Source organism: Capsella rubella, unplaced genomic scaffold (assembly GCF_000375325.1).
Source record: "Capsella rubella cultivar Monte Gargano unplaced genomic scaffold, Caprub1_0 scaffold_2, whole genome shotgun sequence".
In the NCBI taxonomy this organism is placed as follows: Eukaryota; Viridiplantae; Streptophyta; class Magnoliopsida; order Brassicales; family Brassicaceae; genus Capsella; species Capsella rubella.
The window spans coordinates 1,708,939-1,722,717 of NW_006238922.1; the positions used below are offsets into that span (position 1 = coordinate 1,708,939).

A 13,779-nucleotide genomic window follows, 5' to 3' on the forward strand; every position below is an offset into this window, starting at 1 on the left:
TTTAAGATAGATCTTATAACAAAAATTAAAATACCTTAACAGTTTACACACACACACACACATACACACTATTTTACATGTAATAGGTGTAAATATATTTCACCATTAATCTATACATAATATATAATGAAAAGAGATGAATTAGTAGAAGCATAGTGAGAATATTGGTTGGATCATTGGTGCCTGTTTCCGCTGGGAGGCAACAATCTTGAGAGGCTTACGTCGATCATCAAGCTGTGAGGCCATGGCGCGTTTAGGAACATGATAGCTTCTTCTTAAGCACATAGAGGTTTTCATTTCCCCGTATACTTCATTCCTCTTCAATTCAAGGATATTTGGTATGCTGTTCAGAATCAAAGGAAGAATCATAACGTCATCACCATGTGCCATCAGTGGTAAAGGCTCAATCTCTGATTGTTCATGAACATTCACAGGATCGTAGAGAGCCTTCTTAATGTCTTGAAGCATCTCCATGTCCGAATCATAACGGTTCTTCTTGTTAAAAAACATCCCGAAGACTTTACAACAAGACAGATGAATCTGTTTGCATGATTTTGGTAAATCACTTAGTCCATCAACTAGTACATGCTCCAGTAACTCTTTCCTTTTAAAATCGATTATCTTTTCGATATGAGCGATAGAGTCCTCAATCTCGAGATCTGGATGATTCTTCATGTGGAGTATCACGGAGTTGATCTTCCTTTGTCCTTGTTCCTTCTGCAAAACAATGTTGCATGGCAAGTTTGATCTTTTAAGTACAAGAGCTAGTATCTTGTGAGATTGATTAACACCCTTCAATTTAATTTCAATAAATTAACCCCTAAAACAAATATAAAAATAAAAACTTGATTTCACCTCATAACTTTGTAGATCATTCAAGAGTCTTGGAACGATCATGAGCAATGTTGTCATGTTATCGTAATTTCCGGGTTTGAGTTTGTCTTGGGGGAAACAAGGTTCTATGAGACATGAGATGGAAAGAGCAAGTGTGTGTGCTGCGATTGAGATCATCCCGTTTCGAATATATTCTTCCATCGACGCTGCGTGTCCCTTCTTACACCATTCAGCTTCACGTAGCCATGACTCAAATGTTTCACCCCACTACATACATAAGGAAATATATCGTTATGTGGAAACTGTATAGTTCTTGCATGGTTTATGATTATTCCTTAGTTGACTCTTAAGAAATTGAGAAAAAAAAATAACAAATCCAATGCATTAAAGTAGGTAATACGTGAATCTATCCTAACTTGCTACAAAATATATGTCAACTTCTTCAAATTGTAATTTTTATAAATCAGGTCGAGTAAAGAGACATACGATGTTGCGAAGATGGACAGTTATGTCCGTTCCGTAACGCTTACGACAAGTATCTGCAGTTTCTCTTACAATATCATCAAGTGCTTCGAATATGATTTTGCCGTAACCATTAAGCTCCTCTCCTTCCCATCTATCAATTATACGTAAACAATAATTCAATCAAGAATCATCAAAATTATTAAATTTCTGACGCAACGTAAAATTATGATAATTTATATTACGTTATAACCCTTAATTTTAGCATTTATCTCATTTTCACTTAAAACTATCATTTAATCACACGCCAGCATAACCAAAATTTTTGATTAATTTAATTACCTTAAGACTGCTTTAGTAAGAGCTTCCAAGTCATTGAAAGAACCTTCTTCATCAAAGAAATCATCGGCAATTGTGATGAGGATGGCACTCTTTGCTGCAAGCTTACCAAGTTTAATGCCATATTCATAGGGCAACGAAGTCACAGTTGCAAAGTAACAATATGTTGTCTTCTCTCTACCGAAACCAATATCACTAAGTCCCCATTTCTTTACCCACCTGTCTCAAATCGCTATTGTTAGACTATATATATATATATATATATATATATATATTCATTTCATGGATTAGAGTTCATTTTGCAATACTGATGGTTTTTAGTTGTCACAAATACTATGCAGTGTAAAGTAAAGTCTACTTACATTGTCAATTCCTCCAGCTCGCGTCGATATTTGGCTTGTTGAAACTCGAAGTTTCTTGCAGCAAGATAAATTAGTTTGTCGCTAAATGAACTATGTAGCCTGTTTCCAAAAATCACATAAACAATCCCCCTTAAAATTATCTTATTTTAATCGGATCTAAAATTAGATAGATCAATTCCATATATATATAGTATCTACCTTAGAAAGGAAGCTTTTTCGATTGAGAGGACATTTGAGTTCTTGTCCTCAATACACATCCTATGATCAAGGTGTCTGAGTCGAGCAATCCATGGAGTACTTAATTCATGCATAATCTGCAAATAATCATTTATTACTTATTAGATTATTAAGCAATGCATGTATTAATCACTAAAAATACTTCAACTAATTGTGATTAGTCACATGTACCATTTTGTCATCGATGGACCGACTTTTCTCGAGTAAACTTCGAGTATATTCTCTTGCTTCTTCAAGCTCATGCTCTCCCGGAAACATAAGATCCGTGGCTCTGTAAACACTTAGGATTACAGGCAACAAAGAGTCTATGTTTCTTTCTAAATGATATCGAGTTTCTTGATCCTTCAAGAACCAGCAAAACCTTCCTGCAAGATAGCAATATATTTTCTTTTGTTAATGGTTAATTTTAGGGTGAGTTGGAAAACTAGTACATTTTTCAAACATAATTAGAAAACTAGTACAATCACTATTTATAATTAGGAAACTAATACATTTCCACTATTTACTACTATTTTAGTGACATTTAAGCACTTAGATAAATAGAATATTTACGAGTATGCCATTGAACACGTGTCTGTACATTTTACTAAGTGTACGGATGTACAAAAATATTTTTTTGTACAATAATAAAAATACTACTTAATATCATCCGTACACTGTATTATTGTACAAATATACGTAAATATACATATTTTGGTATACTATAATAGTTGTACGGGTACAAATGTATATTTTTTTATTCATCTGTACAATTAGTAAACTGTACGGATACGTCTGTACATCCAATTAAATGTACAGATACGTCTATACACATTCTAAACTGTACAAAATACATATGTACACATAATAAATTGTACAAAATAGGTCTGTACACATGCTAAACTGTACAAATAAATATATATATATATATGAAATAAATTTAAAATTTATTAAGTAAAATACATATCAAATTGTAGAGAAAAAAACATAGATTTTTGTGTATCAAAAAAGTTTTACGAGAAAAATAGCACAAAATCGAATATGTAAATTATTAGATTCATGGGGTAAGAATATTCAAAAAAATAAATATAAAAAATAACAAAAAATTAACAAAAAACCAAATCGAAAACAATTGCCCCCCCCCCCTTGTCATTTTTTTCTCCTTTTCTTTTTCTATCTCACACCTTCTCTATCTCACATTGTAGGGTTTACCGACTAATTTCCTAATTATGAATAGTATATGTACTAGTTCACAAATTTCTTTCCAAAAATGTACTAATTCTCCAATTAATCCTTAATTTTATTGCCAAATTAAACTTTAAAGAGGATAGTTTGATATGTTTTTTGGTATAACATATTTAATATAAAAAATATAGAACATAATGTCTATAAAATGAAGTGCTTTCTGGTAGAATAATAAACTTTAAGAACTACAGTTTATAGTTCGTTCCGCCGTGAAAAGACTACCGTTTGATCTTTAAAATCGAGTTACAAAATTAAATAAGAACTTGATATGGAGTTTTAAAGAGAATGCAAATAATTAATGAAGACATATGCAAACTAGAACTTCTTACTAGGTGAAATGTCTCGACCATGCATTCTCAACATCTGAAATGCAAGAGAGTCTTTATGCAATTGATCTGTTAGGTAACTCATGGGCTTTTTCTCCACATCTTCTTCCTTGTCGCGGCGCCTTAAAATTACATGGAAAAGACAGGATTATAATTTGCCTCACCTCATATATTTAAAGAAAAGTAAGAAAGTTTACTATAATTTTTCCCCTCACCTATAAATTTGTCCAAGAACAAGTTCAATCTCGCTACCGAAGAACTCTCCTAAACCAATGCTCTCGATTAGATTAACCATGGAGAGTTTTATGAGATCTTCATTGAGAGGGTACTTTTGTGGCACTGAGACAAGAAATTACACATAGCTTACTAATTAATATTAAATATACATTTAAGAAAATATTCAAATTAAATTATTTATAGCTCTGAAAAATCAAGAATGTTGATTTAACCTCCATTAGGACATTTCTGAACGAGATTTTGAAGATAAGCTAGACATTTTGTGTTACGAGTGAGCATAAACGCTGATGCAGTTGCGGAAGGCGATTGAAACAAAGAGCCATCGATACTGTCGAGGCTCTTAACGATGGTGTCTTCATTTTCAACATATAATTTTGATGGCAATGCCTCTAGATAGGCTAGTAAAGGTTTATGGCTACAATCATCAACCAATTTTTCTCTAGAAAACCAAACCAAAAAGAAAAATGAATTAGAAAAACATATACGTATATTAAAAAGAGTTGGAATATGATTTATGTAACGTTTACCTTTTAAGAATCTCTTGGCGTTGATAAAACATTCCTTTGATCATTTCGATACATCGACTAGAGAAGACAAAGTGTAAGCCAAGTTTTTGAGCAAGCTCTAGGATTCCAGTGAATTTGATAACGAACCAACGAGGACAAGATCCATTTTCGTTGATATATTTCCCAAGTATCATCTCCGTAGTTCTTTCGATATATCTTCTCCCTAGTTAATTTTTTTTTTTTTTGGTAAAACTATTAGTAAAAAATTGAAGCATTTATAAGATAAAGTCAACTGAAATCAAATGAGAATCTTTGACATACACGGATAGATATTAATCTTTTTTTTTTTAATATAGTGTTATCAATAATGAAAACATATGCATTTATTTTTCAAGAATTTATAGTGGTTTTATTTAGTTTCGTAATAAATTTTCAAACTCAAACATAATATATATAAATTTAATAAGAGTGTCATCCAAATTACCAGATTCTGGCCACTCGGATATTTGGTTTGGTTTGGTAGGAATCGGTTTTGAGATCTTTTTTATTTATTATTCATTCAGGATTTTTAGAAATTTGGTTTGATTTTCTTTGGTGTCGTTTCTTGAACGAGAAACCGATCTCAAAACTGAATTGTTTTTCAGGTATTTTTTTTTTGGTTACAACATAAAAGTTTCAGAGTTTTTATATCTAATTATTTATATATAAATTAATATAAGTATATCTTCAAATAAAGAAAAGATAAAATTTTGTATCATATTAAACTGAATGATTTTATTTTAATTTAATGTGTATTAAAAAATTGTAAGCATTGAATATGGAAGAAACCAAAATATTATTTTTTATATTAAAGAAATTATTAAAATATCAAAATTTGAGAACTTTAGATATTAGAAGATAGTTATATATGTTTGATAATTGGTTTGAAAAGAATAAGAAAAAAAATAGTATGTTTGGGAAATTTGATACTACAAATAAAATAAAAATGATTTACCACGTAAGCATTAAAAATAAATATATAGATGATATTACTGCTTACGTGGTATATATATAGCTTAATCACTTTAAACAAAACTCGTTAACAGTGTTAAACTAATGTTAATGGAAACACACCATATCTGTGAAAAGAAATATCTGTTTGTTAGCGTGTGTTTATAATTTGCAACATAAGTGTAGAAAAAAAATATAATAATGTTATCTTATCTTTGTTGTATGTTCACAATTACTCTTTTTTTTTTTTTTTTTTTTTTGTTTGTCGACGATAACAATTACTCTATCAAATTCACAAGAGCATACAAAAAAAAAAAAAACACGTGATAAACGACAGATAGATATATGCGTTTTGCTAGAATAAAAAACCAAAAGCCTATTTTGTATTATTTGCACGTGAATAACGTACGCATGGGCCATGCATATATGATGCATACGTAATAAGATTGTACGTTTTTGATAAATGCTTACGCAGTAGACCAACCTTGTCGGGCTCTGCTTACGTAGTGAGATCTGTTTAGCATGTACGAAAGCTTATAGTCAAAGAGCCACAAAAATACAGCCAAAGTCTTTACGCACCTTTGTGGAGATGAAAGCATCCAGTGTTCCATTTGTGAAGTGCTACAACACAAGCAAGAGTGGAAGTGAGGATGTACATGTCCTCTTCGGCGTCAGCCACCTGAGTATAGCCACCGGAGTTTCCCCAGAAACCTTCTCTGGCATTTTGGTTGCACATAATCCAATCTAGACACTCTTGGAACATTGGTTTAAGCTCATCATCGTCACCTACGTTGTTGTCTTCTTCGATCATGGATAACCAAGCCGTGTCGTAAGCCGAAGGAGAGACAAACGAGTAAGGATCAAGAGTAATGCTCGACAACTGAATTTCTCTTTTGGTCTCATTGACCAAAGCGTGGAGATCATTAGAAGAACCATAAGAGGACTTCATTGTACTTTCCTTAACTTTTTTTTTCTTTTTTTCTTTTGTTTAGAGGATGGTCTTTTAGATTGTGTGTCACTTATTTGCGTGTGGTTATATAGAGGAAGCGAGTATGCAGATTGAGTTGAAATGTAACAACGTGAAAACTGTGGTAGGATCTATAGTTTGAATATTTTAATGGCCAACTCCTCTATCATACGAATGGTCCACTCCTAGATCAGGTCTTCCTATCAATAAATGTATACAACGAATATGCATGTATCCCCATGTGATCAGAGAGAGTCACTATCTAAATACTATCTCCACACAAAATTGTCAAAATTTATACAAAAATAGAAATATTGAGGTACGTGTAACTCATCATCATTTGTCCAGTATCTTTACCGATATATATCTTTGTTTTAACATCCGTTTAGTTGGTTAATTGTAAAACGTTAAAATTATATATATTCATATTTAGTACTCTGTATTCTACAATGTGTTAATGTCGTCGTGGATCCAAAATATATGTTCGTTCCAATTATTAAATGGATATATGTATCCTTCATATGCTAAGTCAAATCGAATTCTCTGTACTATAAGTGCTGACCTTGTTTATCATTAATAAAAGGATTCGATCCATTCATCTTTTAAAATGCGAATAAAACTATAGTTGGTTGCAACTTCGGTACAAACTGGATACAACAAATTATTATGTATTCCCATGTGATAGGTTTAGTACTCTACAATGATTCATAAATCTCTACAATATCGAACCAGATATTACAGGTATTAATTAGTATATGTTAGCCAAAATATAGTAGAACTCTGTTAACTCACAAGCTATGCAAGTTAGTGCACCTTATTTCTTTTCTCGACCATTAATTAGTGCACCAAATCCTTATTTTCTACCAAATCTCGATACTTTACGGTTTACATTCACTAATTGTGTTTACTATTAACTAGACGAAAATCCGCGTTATGATGCGGAAATACTTGTTAATTTATTTTGTGTTAATCTTTAATATTTTTTTTAATGTAAATATAGTTTTAAATTTGACATTGTTTTGAAACTGATTGCGAACTCTAATAGACCATTTCAAAAAATTTTGAAAATAAACTTTTTCATCCATTGAGTAATCATATGACAAATCTAGATTTAGTAAACATTTTATATCCTTCAATCTACTTGATCTTAAATATAATAGTTGAAAATGGTTGGATCAAGATGAATAGTTGGAAAAGTTTTTGTTTAACTCATTTTGTCTAACTCATTTTCATTTTGTTCTATATGTTAAGTTTTGAATAGACAGATTATCTATAATTACCGACCTCATTCATCATTAATAAAAGGACTCTATCTATTAATAACTTTCAAAAACTCGTAAAAAATTATAGTTGCCACTTCGATACAAACAACTTGCAACGAATTATTATATATTCCCGTGTGAACATACATAGTCACGTACTAAATACAAATTCTCTCACTATGGTATGTCTCTTTCTCTCGTCACAAAATCGTCCAAATTTATACAGAAACAATATTGGGTTTATAAATAAAATAAAAAAAGGAAATTTAAGATATGACCAGTAAGTATATTATCTTGACCGATATCTTTGTTTTAACTTCCTAATATATCTGATTACTTAACTCTAAAAAGTAATATTTGATAGTTTAGTAATCTACAATGATTCAAAAATCTCTATGATATTTGAAAGTTGAAAGCCAAAATAGAGTAGAACTCATCTGTTTACTCACAAGTAACGTAAGTTATAACAGGTAGTTCACCTTCTTTCTTCTTTTTCAACCATAAGTGCCAAATCAATATCTTAATAATTTTAAGTCTACACCCACCACGCATTTCCTTCAATCGTGTCTCATCCTCTGCTGCTTCCCGTTGACACAACTAGCACTCTCATCTTTGTACTAAGAGCAACATTATAGGTGGGTTTTTAATTTGGGTATGTTAGTATTAGTTTAGTATTAAATATGAAAAAGTAAAGTTTAAGAGATTTGATTTTGTTTTTAGTTTTTGGATGTGTTTATTGGTAGGATCTTAAGTTGGGTATTTTAGAATTTAATTTTTTTTTTTTTGTAATTTGTAATTTAAAAAAAATCTTATATTTATTGCATATTTAGAATTTAGAATTTGAAAACATATATAAAAGAGAAATTATAAAAAAGTATAATAAAAAAGTTCATCGTCGATTTCGTCGTTATGTGGTTTAAAGAGAGAAAGAGAGAAAGAGGGAAAAAGAAAAGAAATATGTGAGTAAAAAAAAAACTTATTATATATTTCTCACCACACTCAATCCTCGTCTGCCACGTGTCGTATCTTAACCTTTAACATAAATCCTTCTCCAACTTACGTATCTTAGTTATATTAATCAATTGATTTATTTTTTTAACCTTAATACCCTAACATACTCTCTAAATCCCATTGTTAATGTTGGTCTAATAGGGCAATTCCATCGGAGGCTTTTAATTAAAGTTATCTTCAATTAAATAAATTAAAGAATGCAAAAAATAAGAGAGAGAAGTAAGAAACGGTTTCTCGATTTCTCTTCTGAGAACTTATTAAATATTTAGAGAACCTCTTTAACACCACTTGTCTATTTGTTATTGGTTTACTTTAAAAAAAATTTAAATTATATAACAAAAAATACATTAAAATAATATTTATTTATAGATGATGATATACTTATGTTGAGGCTCTGACCGATGGAGCTGGTCTTGAGTCATTTTCAAAACCATCATCACAAGCGCTTCATCCGGATGTTCTCTGAAGTGACTTATTCTACGTCATCGGACAATTCTGAAACACATAATTGCACCCTGACCCGGCGGTTCCGGTCGTTACATATTTTACCTCTCTACTTATCAGGATAATCAAATTTTTTTTTTTTGCTAAACTTGTAAATATCATATAAGAAAGAAAGAGTTCAAACTTACATGGATGGCACTTAGCAGAATTGGTTCCTTGCCAAAAAACATAAAAATAAGGAAGCAAAGAGAAAAAAAGAGGACAAGAGAGGGAAGAGAAGCAGACTCTTCCTAGATAATCCAGCGAGACATAAGAGACTTGAAAGTCTTTCTATGCCGTCGAGCACTAATTGACTTGATAATCCAGGATAATCATTTTTTCCCTCAATGTTTCAGTTTTATCTGGAGAAATCTGATGTATATATTCTTTTTGTTGTATTCAAATTGTAATTGTATAAGTTCGCATGAAAAATGACATGTCTTAATTGTTACAATATATGCATGGTGTATCACAAAACAGAACCTTCTTGTTCGTCTATCTTTGAAATAAACTATTAAAAAGTGTGTCTGTTTGGTCGTTTCGGATATGTCAGTCTTAATGAATCTATTGTTTTGAGTCAGATCTCAGATGGCAGAGAAGAAGACACACATGAGTCTGTTAGTAGAAGTCAATAAAATCGATATATTAAAAAAATAGTTGTTAACTTGTTATTGTCCGGCAGTAATAGTTAAAGCAGATTAGAAAGACATGTTAAAGAATCCTAACAGCAAAGCTTTTATGAATATAAACAAGTTATGTACTCCGTATCAAACATTTGATAGCTATACGTCCGACCATCGATCGAGTTATCGTTTTCATGTTGCATGTTATTGCGGAAACACTTAACGTAAAAGCCAAATCAAAGGACCAATCGGCAAAAATTACTAAAGAAAAAAATAAAATATAACGTTGACGTTGTCCTAATGCATGAGACACAGAATACAAGTTCAAAATAATTTCCATAGCATTACAAGAATAAAAATAAAATGTTTATTGACTTTGCCATAACCTTAAAAAGGAATTAAATTGAACATTTATCAACTTTACACAATGAAAATAGATTTTATTTATATAATAAATATATATTTTTAAAAACGTATCCCTCCTATTTGATGGTTCTTGGAAGGCCACAGATAAATTTGCAGGTTTAGGATGGGTCTGTCAGCATGCTCAGGAGTCTTCCCCGATGATGGGCGCCTCAAATTTACGACGTAGTCTTTCTCCCCTTCATTCCGAAGTTGAATCTCTGGTATGGGCGATAAGATGCATGATAGGGCATGACTTCAGGGATGTTATGTTTTTAACGGACTGTTCAGATTTGGTGAAGATGGTGTCTTCTCCAACCGAGTGGCCGGCATTCTCTGTCTACCTCGACGACATCAACACTGATAAGGAAGAGTTTTCAACCTTTTCTCTCTCTCTCATTCCTCGCAGCTTGAATGGCATGGCGGATTCTTTGGCGCGTAAAGCTCGTTAATGTCCGCAAGTTTTGAAACAAGTCTGCTTAGGCCCTTCTATTTAGCTATGATCGTTTGATTATAGTTCTTTTGTTGACAAAAAAAAAAAAAAAGTATCCCTCCTATTTTTATCATATTTCTTTCTAGCTACGTATATATATATGTGTGTGTATATAAAATCTTCCATCAATATAGTACTTCTTTAATTTGTGTCGAGGACGAATGAATAGATTGATCGAACTAGGGTAACGATGTGTAGGATATGTCTCGATAGTGTGGACCGCAGAAAACGTGAAACATGCAAAACTGAAAATTCATCACGAAATAATAGTACGAACGTAGGACTAGAAATATTTTGTCTTGCTTATTATTATTATTATATATATATATATATTTTATTTTTTTGTCTTGCTTTTATGATGTGGAATAGACGAAGGGTACTACTGGCCATATACCACTCGCTATGAGGCGACTACGGCCGTGTATGTAACCAAGTGATTCAAAGACCACAAACAACTCTTAACGGTACAATTTGTCAATTTGTAATCCAACACCCTCGGGATAATAAAAGTGTATTTAAAACATGTTCATTAACATAGTCTTTCAATATCAATACGAAACATTGAAACCATATGATTACACCGCAGACACCTATGTTCCTTTTTCAGCTAAACACTTCTAAAAGATGGACATATAGTTTGTTTTTATTTCTGTAGTTTTTCTGTTTTTGGTAAAATCATTTCAGTACGAGTTGAGAAAATACATAGACATTGATATCAGAATTCATTTAATTAAAAAAAAATATATATTAGAAGATAAATACGTGAAACATATTAACGTGCAACATAAAATGCATGGTTCACAATAAGTTGCCGAGGATTTTTCTCTCCCAGATAAAACAAATTAATGCGACAATTTGTTGTTTTGTTAGTACTTTCTTTAAGCAAAAAATAATCTAATTGAAAATATTTGCTAACATGTATCGTCCGATAATGACTAAATTAAAAGAGATAACATGCAGTGATAGGTCGAAGAATGATCATCTAATCAATTTATTGGAGACGAGTTAATGTTTCGTAGAACAGTCTACTTACGGAAGAATGACCAGTCATGCAAAAAAGCAAGTAAATCATTAAACATGCCATTGATATATCTACGAAAAACAAAATCAAACAGGCTAATCTCATTAAATTTCACGTGGAACCAGTCAAAAGTGAGATTTGATTTGGCCACTATGACCAGCATCAGCATGATGTTATTGTATGCCTAAGTATATGCATACGTTGAGTTATATATATTTTGTGTTTACCGTGATCCTAAATGTTTAAAATAAAAACAAAATAACAAGAGAGAAGTGAGAAACTTAGAAAATTTTTCATTCTAGCTAGAACACATAACTTAAAACACTTGTGTTTTTGTGAGTAGCTTTTTCAAAACTAATATTAATTAAATAATTTACTTATATATATAAAACCAGTTTATTGTTTAGATTTTTAAAACGAATGTCCTAACGCTGGAAATGCTCTTGTGAATAATAACTTTTAAATTTTAAGCTTTATGATCGTCCACAGTATATGATGTATATTCCTTTTTTAGATTAAAAAGTTCTGAACCAAAATTCATATATACATCACCCTAAACTTAGACTCAAGTTCAACTTCTAATATTTTTTACTCATCTCAGCTGTCATTCAATCGTGTGACTTGTTGGACTTTGTAAGGAACTAAAGATATGGTCAGAGTATTATTGAATTTGAAGAATATACGGTAATTAGGGATATTTATGTTAGATATACAACTTATAAACTGAAATTATAAGGACCTCTAATAATAATCAAAACTTGAGTTTAGAACATTTTTCTTAGTTTTTAAAAAAAATAAACTTTTACAAAAAAAGAAAAAAAAGTGGACAGAAAAATATATATATACAACATAACTTAATTAAAACTTGTGTTTAGTCTCTAATTTGTCATAAGTTGTTCACAATTTCACATAGTCATTGGGAATTTTATGCTCCACAACTTGATAGTCTCTCATTTTGAAATTGGAACAAAATCAAATTTGGTCCACAAGTTGGATTCTACTTTTCAACGTAAAATTTTGGACTTAAGTAGAATCCTTATCAGTGACAAAAACAAGAATATAGGAATATTTTTGCATAAATATATGATTCATGCTCTCCGAGATGATCGCACAATAAAGTTTTTACAATTAGTACTGCATAGTGTATCATAAGTTTGAATACTAATACTGAGAATTAAAATTTTAAAAACGTTTTAGAATTAAAAAATTTCACGTTTGTGTGTGCACGAGATTTGTTTGGATCATTAGATGGGTAGGCTTATCGTGTTTTTGACATTATAGACTTAGATTTCCAACCTACAATATTGAATAATCTTTGAATTTTATTATTTTATTGAGAAACAATTAAAGTTAACTAAAGAAGAAAATAATGTATAATGCTACAAAATAAGATAAAGTGATAAATTCAAACCCTTAAGCGTTTAGGTCATCTTTCATAATCTCCGAGAAATACTCAATGTAGCCATTCTGTTTAGCTGATAGCCTGACACATGATACTAGTAAGTCCCTTTAAAGTTGTTCGGACTCGTATATATCTCCACTCATATACGGACTATTACGTACATCAATGCAAAATTTAGAAGAAAAAAGATAGTGTTCCATTAGTTTTCAGTTCAATATATAACTTAACTTTTTGTTACTTAGTCTATATTTATTCAATTCAATTCTAGTATTTGTTTTCATGTGATTTCAGTGTTACACAGTACGTAACCCTATTGAAAACTCGATATAAGTCTTAATGTGGCTGATTAAAACTGAAATGGATACCAAAAAAGTTCACAGGTAACACACATATTCAGAAAATATTATTGCTTATACGAACGTTTTTTATTTAATCAGAAAAATCAAACAACAGTGAGAAATAACAATGTACTGCATAGATAAAATACATTGCATGCTGCATGCCTGCAGCATTATGAAGACTATTCAGTCATCCTCATGCATACATAAAGTTTAGATTACGAAATTCGCTAGAACGTTGGATAATTCCCGAAGAGTAC

At 31.0% G+C, this 13,779-nt stretch overlaps 1 protein-coding gene across 1 annotated transcript; it reads right to left on the reverse strand.

Annotated features, from left to right (window-relative positions):
* LOC17894892 ((E,E)-geranyllinalool synthase) lies at nucleotides 1-6,505 on the reverse strand. Its single transcript, XM_006300546.2, has 12 exons — nucleotides 6,097-6,505; nucleotides 4,549-4,750; nucleotides 4,234-4,460; nucleotides 4,000-4,123; nucleotides 3,788-3,906; nucleotides 2,406-2,599; nucleotides 2,196-2,311; nucleotides 1,998-2,096; nucleotides 1,639-1,854; nucleotides 1,321-1,450; nucleotides 856-1,101; nucleotides 1-717 (listed from the first exon to the last, which is right to left on the reverse strand). The coding sequence occupies exons 1-12, from the start codon at nucleotides 6,464-6,466 to the stop codon at nucleotides 142-144; spliced, it is 2,619 nt and encodes an 872-aa protein (XP_006300608.1). The 5' UTR covers nucleotides 6,467-6,505; the 3' UTR covers nucleotides 1-141.
* Between the last annotated feature and the right edge of the window lie 7,274 nt (nucleotides 6,506-13,779).